General features: G+C 42.6%; 3 protein-coding genes and 1 long non-coding RNA gene across 8 annotated transcripts; 2 read left to right on the top strand and 2 right to left on the bottom strand.

The window, feature by feature from the left end:
• Positions 1-380: 380 nt before the first annotated feature.
• On the top strand, positions 381-14131 carry LOC129604934 (uncharacterized). Its single transcript, XR_008696289.1, has 2 exons — positions 381-697; positions 13861-14131. It is a non-coding gene; the product is annotated as an uncharacterized LOC129604934 (long non-coding RNA).
• dolpp1 (dolichyldiphosphatase 1) lies at positions 1626-5388 on the bottom strand. 2 transcript variants are annotated; one of them, XM_029169817.3, is made up of 8 exons: positions 5225-5388; positions 4423-4523; positions 4235-4319; positions 4022-4121; positions 3698-3796; positions 3297-3425; positions 3064-3153; positions 1626-2929 (listed from the first exon to the last, which is right to left on the bottom strand). In XM_029169817.3, exons 1-8 carry the CDS (start codon positions 5298-5300, stop codon positions 2893-2895), a joined length of 717 nt encoding a protein of 238 aa, XP_029025650.1. In that variant the 5' UTR covers positions 5301-5388; the 3' UTR covers positions 1626-2892. The 2 variants fall into 2 exon arrangements, with proteins under 2 accessions (XP_029025650.1, XP_029025651.1); XM_029169818.3 differs by lacking the exon at positions 5225-5388 and adding an exon at positions 4850-5158.
• Positions 5603-16597, bottom strand: miga2 (mitoguardin 2). 4 transcript variants are annotated; one of them, XM_029169609.3, is made up of 16 exons: positions 16487-16597; positions 15476-15747; positions 15131-15341; positions 14935-15050; positions 14718-14838; positions 14506-14633; positions 14197-14314; positions 13874-13980; positions 13585-13697; positions 13383-13455; positions 13150-13236; positions 12950-13048; positions 9603-9737; positions 9457-9510; positions 9241-9357; positions 5603-9088 (listed from the first exon to the last, which is right to left on the bottom strand). In XM_029169609.3, exons 2-16 carry the CDS (start codon positions 15569-15571, stop codon positions 8879-8881), a joined length of 1785 nt encoding a protein of 594 aa, XP_029025442.1. In that variant the 5' UTR covers positions 15572-15747; positions 16487-16597; the 3' UTR covers positions 5603-8878. The 4 variants fall into 4 exon arrangements, with proteins under 4 accessions (XP_029025442.1, XP_055369387.1, XP_055369388.1 ...); XM_055513412.1 differs by lacking the exon at positions 16487-16597 and adding an exon at positions 16362-16468; XM_055513413.1 differs by lacking the exon at positions 16487-16597 and adding an exon at positions 16258-16278.
• A 534-nt stretch (positions 16598-17131) lies between these two features.
• On the top strand, positions 17132-19693 carry st6galnac4 (ST6 (alpha-N-acetyl-neuraminyl-2,3-beta-galactosyl-1,3)-N-acetylgalactosaminide alpha-2,6-sialyltransferase 4). Its single transcript, XM_029169452.3, has 5 exons — positions 17132-17460; positions 17559-17699; positions 18033-18442; positions 18671-18778; positions 18865-19693. The coding sequence occupies exons 1-5, from the start codon at positions 17449-17451 to the stop codon at positions 19049-19051; spliced, it is 858 nt and encodes a 285-aa protein (XP_029025285.1). The 5' UTR covers positions 17132-17448; the 3' UTR covers positions 19052-19693.
• The last annotated feature ends 171 nt before the right edge of the window (positions 19694-19864 follow it).

Below are 19864 nucleotides of genomic sequence, written 5' to 3' on the forward strand. Positions count from 1 at the left end.
CTTTTCATCTGATATGCTGGTTGAACCCTTTTGATACAAAGCTTTTGAATATGTTTAGAAAGTACAGGATCATTTAACAGGCCAACATCCATGTCTAGCCTAGAACAATTGTATAAGCACATAAGAAAATAAGCCTCCATTTGAATCATGGCTTGTTTCCATTTATATATACCATTAGCTATTGCTAGAGCAAATGCAATATTCAAGGGCGAAACATTTCTGAGGTGGTCACGTTCAAATAAACAAGTCCATTAAGGAGGAGCAGACAGCAGCTTGTTAATCAAACCTGGGGACGCAAGTTGATTAGCCTTTTAATTTGTTCCCTGAAGAACAAATTCCCATAGGAACAAATTAAAGTGAATATCAGCAGGTGAACAACAGCCATTTGAAATGAAGAATGCTCAGGAACAACACACGCGGTACAGGCTGGTAATAATCACACACGTCTGCAGGATCCTGTCTGACATCTCTACGCTGCGGTCGCTAGGACGCCTCAGTCATTTCCTGGAACAGCTGGGTTTAACCCAAACCGGGGAAACTGTGCAATTATGTGTAACTAGTTTCAGCTAGTTACTAGTAACTAGTTATTTTCATATTTGTTGTCTCAGGACAGTGGACGAACAACAAAGTGAAGAAAGAACGTCTTCCTCATCCGGGGTTTCTATTGAAGTGCCCACAGCTCACGCAAACGTCGCAGGTCAGAGGAAAATGCTCCGACAAACAGAAATAGGTTGAGGTCTTTATCGTTTGTATCTAGGCTACGCTTGTTCCTAAAGGGAGTTTGGGGATAGCCTGAGGTTAGACCTGAAAAGTGGATCCAAAATGGAACGAGTCGAGTAAATGGGGCAGATGTTTCACTCTGCAAGTCAGGAGGAGCAGTGCTCACACTGTTTGAACTGTTTTGCATTTATCATTTACACTGGCTCAACACATAACATGGAAAGCTTTACTATTGGCTACCTCATATTATTAGCAAATTTGTAATCACAAAATGTAATTTGTGCATGATGACTGTGGTTGTTGCCAGAGCATTTGTTCAGTAGCAAAAGGACTCAAAATCCTGAAGGATCTTTCCCCTCTGATTCCAAAAGCACCAAAACGACTGGACTATTAACAGAATAAACCTGGATGACAGTGATGTGCTCACTAACTACTATTGGAATGTTTTTTACATTTAATGCTATTAGTCATTCTTCCCTGAGTGATGTATAATTGCTTTGCTGTTTTAAGCTTACACAAAGTATTATGGACATCACTCTGTAGCTTCAAATAAGTAACATTGAGCTTATAAAACATCACTCATTGATTCTGTTCAATACTGTAAATAAATAGTATTAATAGTCCAAAAATAAGCTTTTTCTATATTCATAATAAGAGGTTCAAAATCCAACCATAAGAGCAGCCTAAAGCAGCAGCTACTCTATGGTTCAAAGCCGACTTCCTGACAGCGTTGTAGTGACTATAAATAGGCTACAGACACTCCACCGATACGTATCAGTGGAGGAAGGAACAAGCGGATTAAAAAAAGAAGCAACCTATCAGGTGTCACATCTGCCCAACAGCAGAAAAGCGGAGACTAAAGCAGCATTCAAAGATGCCTGCAAGCACGACACTGGAGTCATTAATTGTACATAAACACACTTTTATTCAGCCTGATAATAGGTTACACATGGAAAAAAAATTAGATTCTAAGAGAACTACTTCCCTTTGTGGCGCTAATGATATGAGTTTTGAACCAGCTTCAGATCCCCCTGGACAGCTTTTAACATGAGCTGCCACGGGCTGAGGAATTAAGCATAAACACATGCTACAACTGACCTGAGGCTTTTTTTTTAATCCTTTCTTCAAAAACAATAAAAGATCTCCTCAGCAGTCTTGTCTACGTTCTCTCACTAAATGATATGGAATGTTATCTTAGAAATGCAGGTAAAAGGGCAAACTGTTCTCCACAACAGCAGAAAACGATAGTAAAAAAAAACAAGAAAAAAAGATTCCCAGAAGTCATTTCCCAGGTTGCTACCGTGTCTGAGGCACCTCAGTCCAAATTGTGTTGAACGAAAAAAGCAAGCGAAACCTGCAGCTGCAGTTCACCGTCATTATCCAGGAACGCGGACATGAACAGAAACCTCAATAGTACAGAAGGTATATTAAATTTACACTGCTTGTAGCTTTGGAGTCTAATATATTAGGACTGACAGTCATAGACACAAAGCAAAGACTGATGAGGGAAAAGAGAGGGGGGGCCTTAACATTTAACTAGTGTTAGTTGTTTTTACTTTTAATTTTACAAAGTGCAAATTTTTATTTATATTACATCATAACCAATTTTAGAAATTGTTCCTTTATATTATATAACAATGCCTAACGTTTAATTCCCAATACCCTGGAACCCAACCATAACCCTTGTGTCCCACCAGCTAACCATTAGAATATTAAAAAAGGAATCACTAAATACATGCTGCAATGACGCCGCTCACCGATCTGCTTGAAACGTTGACCAACGCCACCTTTTTGGCTCCTTGATTCTCCTCCTGTACACCGTTACTGTCAGCGTGCGCTTATAGTTAAAATATATATTAATCTATCATTAAATAGTATGCCTCTTGCACAGTCTTGCATGCATTAAAGAGCATTTTGGGCAAGCTGTACAAGGAGGAGAGGCGTGTGGACGGACTTGCTCAGGCTGTAGGCTCCGGGCCAGGTCCAGGCACTCTTTCGCCACCTGTAAACGTTTTTTTTTTTGCCCTTTGCTCCTTGCAAACATGTCAGTCCAATAGATGGTTCTCCAGTGTGTTCTTGTCGATTGAGCATCTGTTGTGTGTATGTGACAATGCGTGTGTGTGAATGTGTGAGCAGTTCTACACTCAGTTTCACAAAAGATCTGCGTGTGCATCACTGAAGTTTTGTTCCAAGCTTTCGTTGTCTGTTTCTATAATTATAAAAAAAAAGAAAAAAGGATATTGATACACAAGAAAGTGGAACCGAAATCCATACAATAATTAATTAATTGCAATAGCAAGCCACCTTGATGAGAGCTAAGCTGTTCAAAAGAGAATATCTTACCTTGCCTCTGATCTGGTCACTGTATATTCAAACCATAAGATGTTGGGGATCAGACTTGTGTCTCGTACCAGGAAGTACTCTGATATTGGCCTGTGATGAATGTGCATAAAGAGAAAGTTACAAGACATTAGTAAAATCATAATGGGTCAGTTTAGCCACTTATGTTGCCTGGGGATGAAACTGTCGCCCCTTGTGGCACAGGAAGGAAGCCAAGAAAGTAGAGCACTCCTTACCATGCTGCTATTTTGGGGAATAATGGTGTCAGCACCTCTTGAGTGAAAATGAACCAGACTATTCCAATTGTACTACCGGCCAGTGCACCATAGAAAACCTGGCTCCATGAGTGATACAACAGGTAAACTCTGAGAATGAAATGCAAAGAGAGTTACAGATGAACAGAGCTTAAAAGTCCGAAACTAAATTCAGTGTGGCAACACACACTGAACATATTAATAGTGGTCAAATTTAATGTGTTTGGAGTCACTGTGGTGATAAACAGGAAATAACACAATGCGGCCTCCTGTGTCACTCTGCAAACTGAGCTGCTGAGCCTAACAATAATAAAATATTTATTGTCCAGCTGCATCACAACATATCTGTAAAATTTTGAATTACGTTGAATCTGGGGCCTCACCTGCTATACGAGACTGATAAGGCCATTCCTAACAAGAGGATAGACAGTATGTGTCTCCACAGCAGATCCACACATCGCGCGTTGTTTGTTTGGTGCATTCTGAAAAACAGAGAGGAACACACTTCATACTTCCCAACATGCTTCTTAAGTAATTGTAATGTATTAATTACTGATCCTGTATTGCTTGATAGTTTTTCAATAAGTACTTTATCACAAAGATATCAGTAAATCTAAATCCTTTAAAATGCATCAAATATAAAATAAATAGATTTTTAATTAGCTTGTGTACTGTAAGAGGTTTTCTGCAAGAAGAAATAAGCTCACCTTAAATAAAGGAAAAGAAAGAAGTAAACAACAAAGAACCAGATAAGCTGGGAGTGACTGGAGGGCATCCCATACTCTGTGGGCACATTTGTGTGGGACCCTGCAAAAAGACAGCAAATGATCATTTACATGACGGCGTTGATCTCATTTGATTCCCAAACCAGGCAATCGCTGTGGTTGCGTTGCGTTTTGCAAGGTTGTTCCTTCGCTCACCTGCACATGGGCGCGGCTCTCTGACAATGTGCTTTAGCAACCAGTTCACCCCCTCGTTCAGCAGGAGCCCACCGAAGAAAGAAATCTGAAAACGAAACGACAGTTGAACGCTCCCGTCCTCTGTGACGGCTGTAAGCAGGACGAGCGACGCGCGCACAATGGCGTTAAACAGGAGGGGCAGGACTCACCGTGTGCAGCTCCCGTTTAAACACCATGAGTGTGACAAAGCCCACGAGAATCGCTATGGGCAGGAGGCTGATGTAGGCCAGCACTTGTCCCGTCAGATCACCTAAAACACATGGACATCGAGTGATGCCGAGACGTGTAGGAAGTTCTCAGTAAAAGGTAGCTTACCTGGTGGGAGTGACAGAGTTACTGAATGACTGCTAAAAACATCAACAACACAATGGCCCCGAAACTAGACTGGTAGTTGTTCTGGTGCCCGAAACCATCATGCCATAATTTAAACTTTAAATCAGACCAGAGGGGGTTTGTTTAGAAATGAGGACAACTAGGTGCAATGTGCTTTATGCTAGTAACTCTAACCAGGCCATCAAACTAGCTGCGTTAGCATTAGCCTTGGCTACATTGCTATTAGATGGCATATTTCGTTACCGTCAACACAAAGGTGGATCATACTGTGCTGTTGGTGGTGCTTTAATATAGTCAAATAAGTCCATACGCGACAACGACTAATTATCACTTATTTAGAAAAAACATTCAAGACGATTTTCAGACAGCTAGTCTGCTAGCTAGCCTTCATTGTGGACATTAGCGCCAACTGCGCATGCGGAGTTGTCTCACAATTTAGCAGTCCGGGCTACATTCCCCGCTGCGCACGGGGTTTTCACAGCAGCTCACAATTTGGCAGCAACGCCGACGGCCGTGTCCATTCAGGAGCGACAAAACACACGCAGCGCTCAGACGCTCCACGCCGTCGAGCGACGACCGGAGCTTCGGTCGGCAGAGAAAAGCGCTAGGTTTACGTACCCTCCGGGAACTCTACGTGTGTCAGAGATATGGACCGCCATCGAGGTGGTGCCGAGCACTGCTCTTCCAACGCCATCTTACCCGGACACAACCGGGCAGCCCCAGCGAAACGCCCCAGACACGTGTCTAACCAATGGTGAACGCAGCTCCGCGTTCAAACAGACCCCGGCAGCGCAGGAGGCGTCTAACCGCGCATGCGCACTGGAGCTCTATTATACCCATACAGAAGAATTATTGAATGGAAAAAAAGCAAAAGCTCCAAGTGTTCATAAACCAGCCAGCAGAATAACTCAAAATGAGAAGCCATCTGTAGTAGTGTGATCAGGAAGGCCCACAGAATTTATAGAAAATATAAACATTTTAACATAAATCAGGGGATGGATGTTTAAATCAACTTTTACTGTCTAAATCAAATGCATGACAGAAAAGAGTGAAATGTCATCAAGCTTACATGTACAGGAATATTCAGTGATGCTAACTGTGTTCTCTGGTTGGGCTTTGTAAAATGTGACTTACAGAAACTACACAAAAATGTTTAATATAGATATCACACGGTTTCTATCATATCAGCACCCTCCACTGGCTCATTACTAAACCACAAAAGGGCTTTCTCACTTTTTCCTGTGCACAGCACAACCAGGTAGCACCAAGGAAACCACAAAAGTCTCAATATCCAAATGTAAACATTCCAGATCCATTCAGTACATAATAAAACGTGGAAACAAATTAAAAACTAAACTAAAAAAAATAACTTTTAATGCGGAGATTCAAACTCAAGTTACAGTTTTGTACTGGCATCATCATTCAACAGTAGAAAAAAAGACAAAAGGCATAAGAGGACACACAAATACAGAGGTATTCAAAAACCAAAACAACCATTATTACCATAATTTGGCCATTTTAAACCTTTACTAAACCAACACTAATGTATCGATTGCTAAATTTAAATTGTGGACGACTTTATGGTTCTACACATTTTCCTTACTTTCTATTTGGGACTTTTACATCTACACTGGTAGCATGCAAAGCTTGTTCTGCTCGACAAGACCCAGCTGTGAGGGCTGCACAGCGGTGTCTGATGAATGCAATCACCTCCATTACCGAAATACCAAAACAATCAAAATGATAGGAAACGATTTTAAACAGTCCACTGGGGACTGAACTACATGCAAGGAAGAGTTAAAAAATATGGATGGAGGCTGGAACACAATTTCTGAAGTTTAGAATAAACCACTGTGATAATATTTTTTCATGAAAATATAGTTTCTCTAATATCAAGCATATATGCTATATATCATCAATAATGTCAGTTCGTTGAAGCAATAAATAATTCACTAGCTTCTATATTTGCACTATCAAAAGGGAAAGCTATTTTGGGACATTCCTTAATTTTTTCAGCTTTTCTGATAAAGTGCAAAATGCTTTAAACACAGAGTTGCATGTGTCAAAACAAGGAATGACCTCATCTTTTGTTAAAGCTCTATTTACAGGTAGACGTTCTGGCTCATGTTTTAAAGCAACAGTAACAAACCACTGACTCCTAACAAAACCAAGACTATTGGAAAATAATACAATAAAACAGATCTGCAACAAGTAAGAACCAGAAAATAGAATCTGAGCTCTGAATTTCAGAGATGTGTTGCAACAATGAGTGAGTCTGATTATTAAGACCACAGACAGTTATAACGAATATTGACCAAGAACAAACAATCACAAAAAGATCAACCTTAAATTTGACAAGGCAACCATATCCATACATTGTATGCATCTACTGCCATTCATAGTAAACATAATTTCCATTATATGTCATTAACCTAAATCAGCTTTTGATATTTTTTGAAATAATCTGCAAAATACAACTTGCTTTTCCTAGAGAAGAGGTAACCTTGAGTGTCTGTGCTCCAACAAGAAAACTCTGGGGTTCATCATTATCATCAGTGCACTTGCTAGTCAGAGTGTACAATGTCTAGTTGTTTACTAAAAATCACTACAAATCATGAAAACATAAAATCTAAGACTATTAATGAAAGAAATGGCACCATTTTATTTAAAGATTGTGATTATTTGAAACTGTTCCAGAAAAACTACAAAGTTAGAAATAAAAATAATAGAAAATATTAAGATGTGTTTCAATCATTAAGAGACTTGGACATTCTAACATATTAAGGAAAGCACGGGTGTAAATATTAATTTCACATGTTTAGTTTCAGGGAGCAGGTGTTTTACATAATGGCTAACTGTCATTGTTATTCAATAGTGGAAGAACTACTTCATTTAATTTGAATGTACCAGTGAAACAATGTAAACAATTCTCTGGTAAACTTAAAGTCCTCAGGGTGTAGTATATAAAGACTGTACATGATTTTGGAATGACTCAGCTGGAATAAAACAGTTTAAGGAGGAAACAAAAATATTTCTCCTGTAAACTAATTAGTATAGCTTAAATGAATATTATGGTGTTAAAGGTTTTCAAAGTAGAGTCAAGTGGAATTACATAATAGTATAAATAGAAAAAAGATAGTAGCCAATATTGCTGTTAATGCACATGTGTGCTTTTTCTAATATGTCAGAATGTCCTGCGTGAGAAAGACCAAGACGAATTTTCCCTTTTACCGGCAGCAGCCTTAAAAATTTAGAAGAAATACACTCAAGTAATGGTTTAAATGTTAAATATAAATGTAATAACTTCACATTTTGGTTCAGTCTTACTTTGTTTACAGTGAACCAAGAAAATTCTTAAATTTAGATAAATATTAGGAAATAGTTCAAGTGATTCAACCAATAAAAGCTCTAAAGTGGCATTGGGCGTCTGTGATGGAAAATGGACATTGTCTTACGTTATAATCTTTCAAGTCATTCAAGTCTGGTAAAATCTGTGAGATCACCGTTACTCTCAGAAAACGTTTTATTAGATCGCTGCTATGTCCACTTAAAAAAAATGAAAAAATAATAAAACTGTTGCTTCGGTCATTCTTTAACTTCTACTGTATATGATGAGATTGTTCAGCCTATGCTAGTTTTACATTATATACTCCTCCTGATATGATAGTCTTTATTAAAACCAAACTGGAATAAATACTGTCAGACTTTAGTCGGAGACAAATCCATCGTTCCCTTTAGCACAACGGATATCCATCTTCCGTAATATAAAAAATAAAAATGCTCTCTCACACCATTTGCTTCCACCTAACAATGAAGAATATGATCCCACGTAGGTCTGGAAGTTATAAACCGAAGCTAATAATGCAAAGACTCTGTTGAGACTCATTTATCGTAGAACAGTGCAGGGACCAGTCATTATATGTTGGGACGGCTTTGTTCATGTGTGTCAACAAAGCAGAGACAAGTCTTCACATGTCTGCGACTACCTGGCTACAGAAGGCATTCCCCAAACACAACACAGCAGCTTCTAACAAAGAAGAGATGACGTCACATGATCCAACTAGTCTCCCTCGTTAGAATCGCGTCAAGTGCAGATCTCGGGAAAATATATCCTCACACAGTAGTTGTGCTTGATGACCACAGATGAGTAAATGGTTAATGCCGGTTCTTGGTGTTTATCACAGGAGCATAATTCAATCTAGTCTTTGCTGTCTCCAGCTGGTCATCACTTTGCATACATCCTACAAGAGTCCTGCGATGTTCATGGTGTGCTCAGTTGTCTTGTCTTGGCCCTGGAGAAGCCTCCGTTTCTCTGGGCATGGCACCATTGAGCTCCAGAAGGCTAGTGATTCCCAGATACCCTAGTAAAATCTCACTACGCCGGTGGGAAAGGTTCAGGATGTCCTCAGCCAGGCAATGTGCAGACGTGAAGCGCACCTTGTCGTGGTCAAACATGTCTTTAAGGTACTGGACGATTTGTTGCTAGAGAGGACAGAAGAGAGATTAATGAGCGTTAACTTCAGTTTTAAAAGGGTTCATTCAAAAAAGAAGGAGCTTAGTCAAGTTTGACAACCAAATGATGTCATCAGCATTTTAGAACAGAGAAAAAGCAAAAGTCCTGCATATACACTCACCTTGAAGATAGTGCACACTTCACTCAAGTGTTGTCTGGGTCCCAAAAACCCAAAAGCTAGAACAGGGCTCACATGTTCTGATATGGCATAAAAGTGGGAGATGAAACCATCAGGAACCTATGAGCAGTCATAGGAGAGACAGCAGTAAAATCCGTGTTAAGAAAAATAAATTAAGCAATAAAGTATATGCAGCCCTATTCTTAGCTACAAACGCACCATAAGAAGACGTCTTTTGGCTTTTAGGACAGACCAGCAAGCTGTCGCCAGAGCCTAGAAGAAACACACAACTCTGTTAATATAGTGTGACATATTAGTGCCACACTCAAGAACGCTGCGTGCGATCACATGAGAATACAAGTTACCGTCTCTTTAAAGCTGTCAGAGAGCCAACGGTTCCTCAACACAGCCACCACAGAGGAAGGGGGGCTCTCTAGGTCTTCGAATGCGTCCATGAGAATGAAGTCCAGCACGATATCGAAAAAGTTCATACACACCACCTGAAAAGAAAACGACAACAGCACCCACACATTGTGTCTAATACCCGTAATATGAAACATAAAAACAACACCATCCATCCATCCATTTTCATCCGCTTATCCGGGGCCGGGTCGCGCTGGAGTCTCTCCAGCGAGTCCTAGGTCTTCCTCGGGGCCTCCTACCGGTGGGACATGCCCGGATCACCTCCCCAGGGAGGCGTCCAGGAGGCATCCGAACTAGATGCCCGAGCCACCTCAGCTGGCTCCTCTCGATGTGGAGGAGCAGCGACTCTACTCCGAGCTCCTCCCGGGTGACAGAGCTCCTCACCTTATCTCTAAGGGAGCGCCCAGCCACCCTGCAGAGGAAGCTCATTTCAGCCGCTTGTATCCGTGACCTTGCCCTTTCGGTCATGACCCAAAGCTCATGACCATAGGTGAGGGTAGGAACGTAGATTGACCGGTAAATTGAGAGCTTTGCCTTTCGGCTCAGCTCCCTCTTCACCACGACGGACCGATACACCGACCGCATTACTGCAGCCGCCGCACCGATCCGTCTGTCAAACTCACGCTCCCTCCGTCCCTCACTCGTGAACAAGACCCCAAGATACTTAAACTCCTCCACTTGAGGCAGGAACTCTTCTCCAACCTGGAGAGAGCAAACCACCTTTTTCCGGTCGAGAACCATGGCCTCAGATTTGGAGGAACTGATTCTCATCCCAGCCGCTTCACACTCAGCTGCAAACCGCACCAGCGCACGCTGGAGGTCCTGGCCTGATGAAGCCAACAGGACAACATCATCTGCAAAAAGCAGAGATGCAATCCTGTGGTCCCCAAACCAGACCCCCTCCGGCCCCTGGCTGCGCCTAGAAATTCTGTCCATAAAAATAATGAACAGAACCGGTGACAAAGGGCAGCCCTGCCGAAGTCCAACATGCACCGGGAACAGGTCTGACTTATTGCTGGCAATGCGAACCAAGCTCCTGCTCCGGTTGTACAGAGACCGAACAGCCCTTAGCAAAGGGCCCTGGACTCCATACTCCCGGAGCACCCCCCACAGGATGTCACGAGGGACGCGGTCGAATGCCTTCTCCAGATCCACAAAGCACATGTAGACTGGTTGGGCAAACTCCCACAAACCCTCAAGCACCCTGCTGAGGGTATAAAGCTGGTCCAGCGTTCCACGACCAGGCCGAAAACCACATTGTTCCTCCTGTATCCGAGGTTCGACTATCGGCCGAATTCTCCTCTCCAGTACCCTGGCATAGACTTTCCCAGGGAGGCTGAGAAGTGTGATCCCCCTATAGTTGGAACACACTCTCCTGTCCCCCTTTTTGTAAAGAGGGACAACCACCCCGGTTGTCCAGTCCAGAGGAACTGTCCCCCTCCTCCACGCGATGCTGCAGAGGCGTGTCACCCAAGACAGCCCCACAACATCCAGAGACTTGAGGTACTCAGGACGGATCTCATCCACCCCCGCTGCTCTGCCACCGAGGAGCTTACTAACTACCTCGGTGACCTCAGCCTGGGTGATGGGCGAGTCCGCCTCTGAGTCCCCTGCCTCTGCTTCCTCAGCAGAAGGCATGTCGGAGGGGTTGAGGAGATCCTCAAAGTACTCCTTCCACCGTCCGATAACATCCCCAGTTGAGGTCAACAGCTCCCCACCTCCACTGAAAACAGAGTTGGTAAAGAACTGCTTCCCCCTCCTGAGGCGCCGGACGGTTTGCCAGAATCTCTTTGAGGCCGAGCGATAGTCCTCCTCCATGGCCTCCCCGAACTCCTCCCAAGCCCGAGTTTTTGCCTCCGCAACGGCACGGGCTGCAGCACGCTTGGCCTGCCGGTACCCATCAGCTGCCTCAGGAGTCCTACAGGTCAACCATACCTGGTAGGACTCCTTCTTCAGCTTGATGGCGTCCCTTACCTCCGGCGTCCACCACCGGGTTCGGGGATTACCACCACGACAGGCACCGGAGACCCTGCGTCCACAGCTCCGAACGGCCGCGTTGACAATGGAGACGGAGAACATGGTCCACTCAGACTCTATGTCTCCCACCTCCCTCGGAATCTGGTCAAAGCTCTCCCGGAGGTGTGAGTTAAAGGTCCGTCTGACAGAGGGTTCAGCCAGGCGTTCCCAACAGACCCTCACAATACGTTTGGGCCTGCCAAGTCGTTCCAGCCTCCTTCTCTGCCAGCGGATCCTACTCACCACCAGGTGGTGATCAGTTGACAGCTCAGCCCCTCTCTTCACCCGAGTGTCCAAAACATATGGCCGAAGGTCAGGTGAAACGACTACAAAGTCTATCATCGACCTCCGGCCTAGGGTGTCCTGGTGCCACGTGCACCGATGGACACCCTTATGTTCGAACATGGTGTTAGTTATGGCCAAACTGTGCCTAGCACAGAAGTCCAATAACATAACACCATTCGGGTTCAGATCAGGGAGGCCGTTCCTCCCAATCACGCCTCTCCAGGTATCACTGTCGTTACCTACGTGGGCATTGAAATCTCCCAGAAGAACGATGGGGTCCCCAGTTGGAGCGCTTTCCAACACTCCCTCCAGGGACCCCAAGAAGGCCGGGTACTCCACACTGCCATTCGGCCCGTAAGCACAAATGACGGTGAGTGACCTATCCCCCACCCGAAGGCGCAGGGAAGCGACCCTCTCGTCCACCGGGGAAAACTCCAACACATGGCGACTAAGCTGGGGAGCTATGAGCAAAAACAACACAATAAAGTTAAATATCCTAATAAGTTACATTACTTGTTGTGATGGGTTATAAATATCCACTAATCAGCCAAAACAGGAATAGCACCTTCGGATATCGACCCTAGTTTATCTTATGTTTAAGTGGGCTAAATTAAACTTGTGCAGATTAAATCATCTCTACCACTCAGGCGAGGACAATCACTCCCATCTGCTCATTAACCACTAGAAACTGGGTGGAAAACGAAAGGATCACACAGCGTAGCGGAGACTTGAGCAGCAACAACCACATGTATATTGCAGATCTGATGCATAGTGAATGAACTCATCATTAATATATAGATGAAGATCACTGACAGCATGACCCCGAAAGTGAGATTTCCAAATGTGACTTGCCAAACTTTTAGTTGTATTTCAGTTGACGTTTACTTCAGGTTGTTCAAAAACATGTCAAGTACAGTATCACTGTTCCAACGAATATAAATATACTTATCAGGAAGTCTATGTATACAAGGTGGCACAAATTACTCACCCCTCGGCCGTCCAGTTCCATCTTGGTGATGGGCCACGTTTCCTCTCTCTGAGTGTAAAGCAGCATGTCCTCATAGCTCTCTAGAAAAGCTTTGGGACTCTGCAGGAAGGCAGAACACAGCACAGGAATGAATTAGTGACGGCTGGACAAAAACACACTAGGACACGTTAAAAGCTGAAGATTGCAATGAGTAGTTGTACCTTATTTGCCTTTACCATTAACCCTGCAATCATCTGCTTCCCTGTCTCCATGAAAAATGTGCGATGAGTTTCATCCAACAAAAGGAACTGAAAGAAAAAAGCAGAAGCTTTACCCAGTGTTAAAGAATAAAACAAACTCCAGTTATGGAGGGTTTTCACCCATTAAGGAAAAAGTAGTGGATTTATTGTTGCACTTTTTAATTAAATAGAAGTTTTCTAAAGTTGAATCATACCTGGAATGCTTGTCTCACACAGTGAAGTTTGGCAAGGAAATCCTGATCACCGTAACATTCAAGTAATTCAGTCCTGGAAATGAGAGTGTGGTATTAACAAAACCTCCTCTCGTTGCTGCCGTTCTTCTAAAAGAATTTTCTTTTGGATGCCAAGGAGAAGAACAATGCACTGAAGGGTTGTTATGTTGAATACTTCTGTTACCTGAGGGTCCTATAGGAAACTTTGCCCTCACGTACTAGAGACAAAGCGTCTTCATACAGAGCAGCCGGCTTAAGCGGATGAAAGGCCTCCTTGAAAGACATGGCATCAAACAGCTGCACAGGCAAAACACACATCTCAGTGCAGAGTCATTTATTTGACATTCTTATTTTTAAGATGACTGCATCTGCAAGATGAAACTGTATCTGTGTACTTTACTCAAACACAAGAGGGTTCAGGCAAAAATCAGTGACTCAATGTCTCTTCTCTATTTGACAGCAAAGGAACTAACCTCTGCAGCAGAAAAGAACGAGTCATCAGAGGTAACGGTGGTTGCATCGTCATCTTGCAACCTGTGGAAACTCTCTACTTGAGGCAAGATAAGAGTTCCTTCACTTTCTGCAAAAGAAGGACCAAAGCACAGCTGTCACTAAAAGAGACATAAGATGTATGTGCGTTCCGTCCGGCTGCTGTTACAGCCGACTCTAACCATCCTGCTCTGTTCTGTTTTACTTTTATTAATAATATTAAAAATGTTCAGATCCCCTGGTGATGCTTTAAAACAGAGTCTAAACCAGTTTTCAAAGCCACATATAAGCTCAACATGTTTCTTACCAAAGTCTGCCATCACACTATCTGTTGGGATACTACTGCCAAAATCCTCTTGTAGGTGGTACGCCCTGTGCAGCAGCGTCTCCAACTTGTCAGCAAATACTTTATTACGGGGTTCAGCCTAAAACAAAAGGGTAGAAAGCATTAACCAAGCTCAAAGCTGCATTGACACTGGGATAGTTATTAACAAATCAACAAAACTACAATTACAGTGGAGGAAATCCCAGCTGCATCAGTATATTTGAAGCATTAAGCGATCTTTGTACAAGGGAACCAGGCAATATGTACTTTTAATGATAGTTTTATAATTACCATGGGAAAGTCTCCACATGCCGCCCCCTGCAGAGCTAAGCTGTTGTTGCTGGAGGTCGAGTGTGTGTGATGCCGAATGTTCAAAGCCTGCTCCCACTTCTGCAGAGCTTCCTCAAACAGCTCCATTCCTAGAAGGAAGTAACAAATCAGACCTAAACCTAACACCTTACACATCGTGCCAGTTTGTTGGAAAGGGGAGTGTAAATGTTTACCCATTAAATACAGATTCTCTGCATTAGCATCCTCTACTGCCCCTGACTCCTCCACCACAGGCTCTGCCTCCCATGGGGTAGATGGATTAGCAGACTGATTAGGGGAACATGGGACCCGCATCTACGCCAAACACACATCAAAGACAAAATGTGTAAAATGTGACTCAAAGCAATAGAAGGGAAAGACAAATATGTGACAAAAGAGAATGAAACTAACAGATGCAAGGCTGTGTGAGGAACTTGAGTGTTTACTGGGAGCCAGGGAAGAAATTCCACTCATTGTGTCATTGCTCCTTGTGCTGGGACTCATCATCTGTCTGCCACTAAATGGACCTGGAAAAAAAAACATTAGTCACATTACACACTACTAAACAAAGCCAACATATGAACATTTTCAACATAACAACCCAAACCTCTCTTTAAGGAAGAGGGTCTCCCTGTCTTCATCAGCGCCTCAGGTATTCCCACTGGCTTCTGACCCTCCTTTCCTTGTGCAGCCTGCTTGCGTTTTCTCCCCCGTCTTTTCAGCTGATGAGCTGTGAGAGCCAGAGCAACACTGCCCAGTGCTGTAGCAAATAACACCTTCTTCAAGCTTGGTGTGAGCTTCAGCTGAGAGAAAATGGACTGAAAGCAGAAGTGGCAGATAGGAGCAATTATCCTCAGCTATACTGAACATCACTAACAAGTATTATTAAACATGTATGCATAGGGAAATCCATAATGCTTGAGGATGAAGATATAAATGCAAAGTGATTTACCTGCCCAAAAGTGGAATAGAGAAACACTGGTATCTCTGCTACGGTCATGGCCAAAGCCTGGGCGATGGACATCCCGTCTGCTCGTTTGATTGACATCTCAGAAACTGAACGGCTGTCAGCGCACAGACCTCCAAGCTCCCTTACATTCACCTTGTAAAATAGTTTGTCCCTGCTCTGAGATCAGCCGGCTCAGGGCTTCCTGATGAACTCTCCGGCAACATGCACTCCTGAGCTTGTGCTCCACACTGGCCCAGTGTTTCCCTTTTATCACCCTGCAACAGATAAGACATGAGTGTTCAGCCTTGCCTTTTAGAGCTACACTGCTCTAAATGATAAACACAGGGTGGCATTTATAACAACGCAGCAATTATTTCTACAACAACACGCCTCCAGACACAGAACCTTGCAGAGCAACTTGACAGGCTGCCAGCTACTCACCTATCTACGCTGTCTGCGGTATGCGACCAGTTGATCAGCCAGCCTCATGCCTTCAATACCGGACAAACAACAGGTGTGGCGTCAGAGCAAGAGACTGGCTGATGTCTTCGGCCACTCTCAAGCAAAACTGCCTAATTCTATACAGTACTGAATGGCATACAAAAGAGGGCGTTCATAATTAGGTCAAACGGGACAAATTATGGACAGTGTTGAGACTATAGGTCAAAGTTCAGTAAAATAGAACGCAAACCTTCACCGGTGACTCGGCGAATACAATAAATTCATACTATCATATTCCCAATCTCTAAAATGAACCCGTAGCAAATATATACACATATACACACATATTTGACAGTGTTGTTGATGACAGGTCAAATCAGCCGTGGCCAGCAGGTAGGCGAGCATGCTAACGTTAGCTAGCATAGGAGCTAGCCTAGCTCAGTCTGACCTGTCACTGGACTTCTACACATCACCGGCCGTCTAAACGCTGCCTGTAAGTTTCGGCCTGACGCCTTAAAGACCTCCGCGGATTTTTGTGCAGCTGGTAACGCGACGAGTCGCACAGGTACATACCGTGAGCATCCAAGACAGCAGGGAAGGACGTTCCCGTGTCACAGTCAGACACAGACACTTTGAAAACGCGTAAATACTGACGAGGCGTCCAGCCAATGGCGTGAGGAGTACGGAGGGTTGAAACATTTTTTTGGCCAATCGCTAGCAAAGATAGGCGGGACAAAGGGGTCTGTATTCCAATCAGATAGTTGATGATAGCAAAAATCATAAAATCGATTGATCAAGTCAAAAGCCGTGAGAGATTTTTCTAGCGGCCCATATATTATTTAAAACAATAGACAAAGATATAATAAGTGATGATTTCTATAGTTAAATGTATTCACTGGGAATTAATGTGGCGACGTTTCAAGTATAAATAACGTTTATGTTTATAGACAGACAGTAAGCCTTTAATTACAAATGTACTAACTGTACGTGAAGGCACCATTAGTTTTTCACAAGTTGGGTCGTTCACCTTTCCACAATAAGTGCAGGCAAAGCTTAATTTTAATGTACAATTCACGTAGTCTTGTTTTATTGGTACGTCACTCATATATAGATATGTTTTGTATTTCTACTTGAATTCATCATTTATTTAATAATTTGTGTGATTATTTGTTCAATTTTTAGAGCAAATTAATATTTTGTTGTGAAAGTTTAACCGGAAGCTGTACACTAGCGGAAGCCAGAAATGCTTGATTCTATTAATAAGCTATTTGTTAACACACCGAGTGAGATAAGAGTGATAACTAAACAGATTAGATATAACATCCAGTAATGTTATGAATAGTCAAGCGCACAGAACAATATCGTTGTTTTGAGAACAGTTATCGGCTCCATTAACATCTGTAAAAATGAATCTTGTCTACAGTGACTCGTCCATGTTCGGCCTTGTCCCTGTCGCCACTTCTTTCTCAAGTTAACAGCTGGAAAGATGAGAGCCGCTCGGCTCTGTGGTGCTGGGCTCTCCCGCAGTTCTTGACATGACATCTATGGTAAGAACCTAAATGTTGTACAGTTAAAATGTGCTCTCAAACGTCCCATAGATGATGAGAACATGTCCAGATGTTCGTGCTTTGTTTTCGTCCTGCAGCTGTTTCGATGGCTTTGCCTCCTCGGCCTGAGCCTCGGTGTGTTGATTGGATATGTGATCACTCGGAGCAATCTGCCAGCACCTGTGCCGAGCAGCGCACTCAGGGGTTACATGAGGATCACCACCGACAAGACGCAACAGGTTAAAAACAAAGTCGCACATACACATAATGTAGATGCAGATGCTGTGGGCATGATGCTTTTAAATCACTGTACAGAATTGTTGGTTTTTATCATACAAATGTATTTGCCAAAAACTGGGCAGAAAACTGAGTTAATGTAACTTTCACTAGGTTAGAGTTGCATATAATGATCAAGTCTTATGGCTGTGTTCAGTAACTTCCTGTTAAACATGGGATTAGATTAACATGATTGTGGATGATGGAGATATATGATGTAAAGAACAATTTATTAATGTGGACTAACCACAACAAGTTTATATATATTCTTTATCTCGTCTGTTTTTCCTCGTCAGTTTCTGGACATGCACTGCAATCATTGCGCCTTGGTCTCCAGCTCAGGTCAAATGCTTGGAGCTGGTGTCGGTGCAGAGATCGACCTGAATGGATGTGTTATTCGAATGAACAACGCTCCCACACTGGGTTATGAGAAGGACGTAGGGGGCCGCACCAGTGTTCGAGTTGTGTCTCACACCAGTGTCCCCCTGTTGTTAAAGAACGAGCACTTCTATTTCCGACATTCTGCAAACACCACATATGTGTTCTGGGGACCTGAGAGGAACATGAGACAAGATGGGAAAGGACCCATTTTTAACATTCTCCTGAGAGTAGCAAAGAAATATCCTAATGCCAGGATTTACACTGTAACAAGAGAGAAGATTCAATACTGTGATAATGTGTTTCAGAAGGAAACTGGAAAAAACAGGTAGAGTATGAGTCAAATTAATTACAACACTGACTGTTATAAAATAAGAGAAATATTCTACATTTTTTTTTTTTCTACATTAGGTTTGTTTATGCTGATTATACTGCACTGATATAAACAATAATTCTGGTGTGTGAGGTTTTAGGCTTCTATCTTGATAATGTTTAATTTAGAGTCGAGGGTAACAAGTACGCGTTAAAGAAAAATTGTCCGGTTTCTCCCACCCAGAATGAAAACAGGGGCTTTCCTCAGCACTGGATTCTTCACAATGGTTCTGGCTCTTGATATGTGTGACAGCATTCATGTTTATGGGATGATTGATGAAAACTACTGCAGGTGAGACTGTTCGATTTATGGCTTGAGTTTATGGCTCCTGAGTTTCCATATCGTCGGTAACCTGCTTTATCTTCTCTTCCTGACAGTTTAGCCAATCACAGTGTGGTTCCCTACCACTACTATGAAAAACACCGGATCAATGAGTGCAGGATGTACAAAGCCCACGAGCACATGAAACGCGGTGGACATCGCTTTATCACGGAGAAGGCCATTTATGCCAAATGGGCATTGCACCATAAAATAGACTTTAAACACCCCAGTTGGACTCTCTGAGGAAGGACTGCGTTTGACCTTCTCCTCATGCGAAAGCTGTTTGTGCTGCATGTACTAGCAAAAGAACCACTGCATTTAACCATTCATACCACACTACCTTCAGTATTAAATATGTTCTTAATGTAGTGTTAAATATTAATATTATAACTGATATAGCTTTTAAGGTTAAGCAGACTAAAGTTTACACATTTCTTTATTTTTTATACCAGTGCCTCAACTTTCTGCCTTATACTGTGCTGTGCTGTGTATAACAACACCCACCTTCAGTCTAAGAGACAGAGACTTCATTTCAGTATCGGGCATCTGCAGGTTGACGTATTTACATTACTTGGATTTTGAACAGTTCGTTCTAAACCAAAAGTTACTTAATTTAAAATTGTACAGGTTAAAAGAAATTATACATAAAACTTGAATATTTCAGTTACATTGTTTGGCCACTAAATAGGAGATTGAGTGTGTTACATTTGGGTAGTTTATAGTTGACGTGTATAATAAACCTGCAGAGATCTGTGGCCAATAACTTGCTGGGAGGGAATTAACTTTGAATGTACTGGTTTTGTTTGTATGCTGCATGTTTACAGCTCAGTGCAGTTTTCAGTTGCTTATTTTATGACTGCACCAATAAACTAATCACCTCATAAACTATTGTGACAGTAATTTACTGGATTTACAATGTCAGAAAAGTTCTGTGACTGTAACTAATATCACAGTTTCATTATGTGTATTTATGTACACATTAAGCAAAAGTCATATTAATCAGAATAATATAAACTTCATATCTGTCCCTGGCATCACTTGTAACACGACATATTA

This window comes from Betta splendens, chromosome 12 (genome assembly GCF_900634795.4).
Source record: "Betta splendens chromosome 12, fBetSpl5.4, whole genome shotgun sequence".
Lineage (NCBI taxonomy): Eukaryota > Metazoa > Chordata > Actinopteri > Anabantiformes > Osphronemidae > Betta > Betta splendens.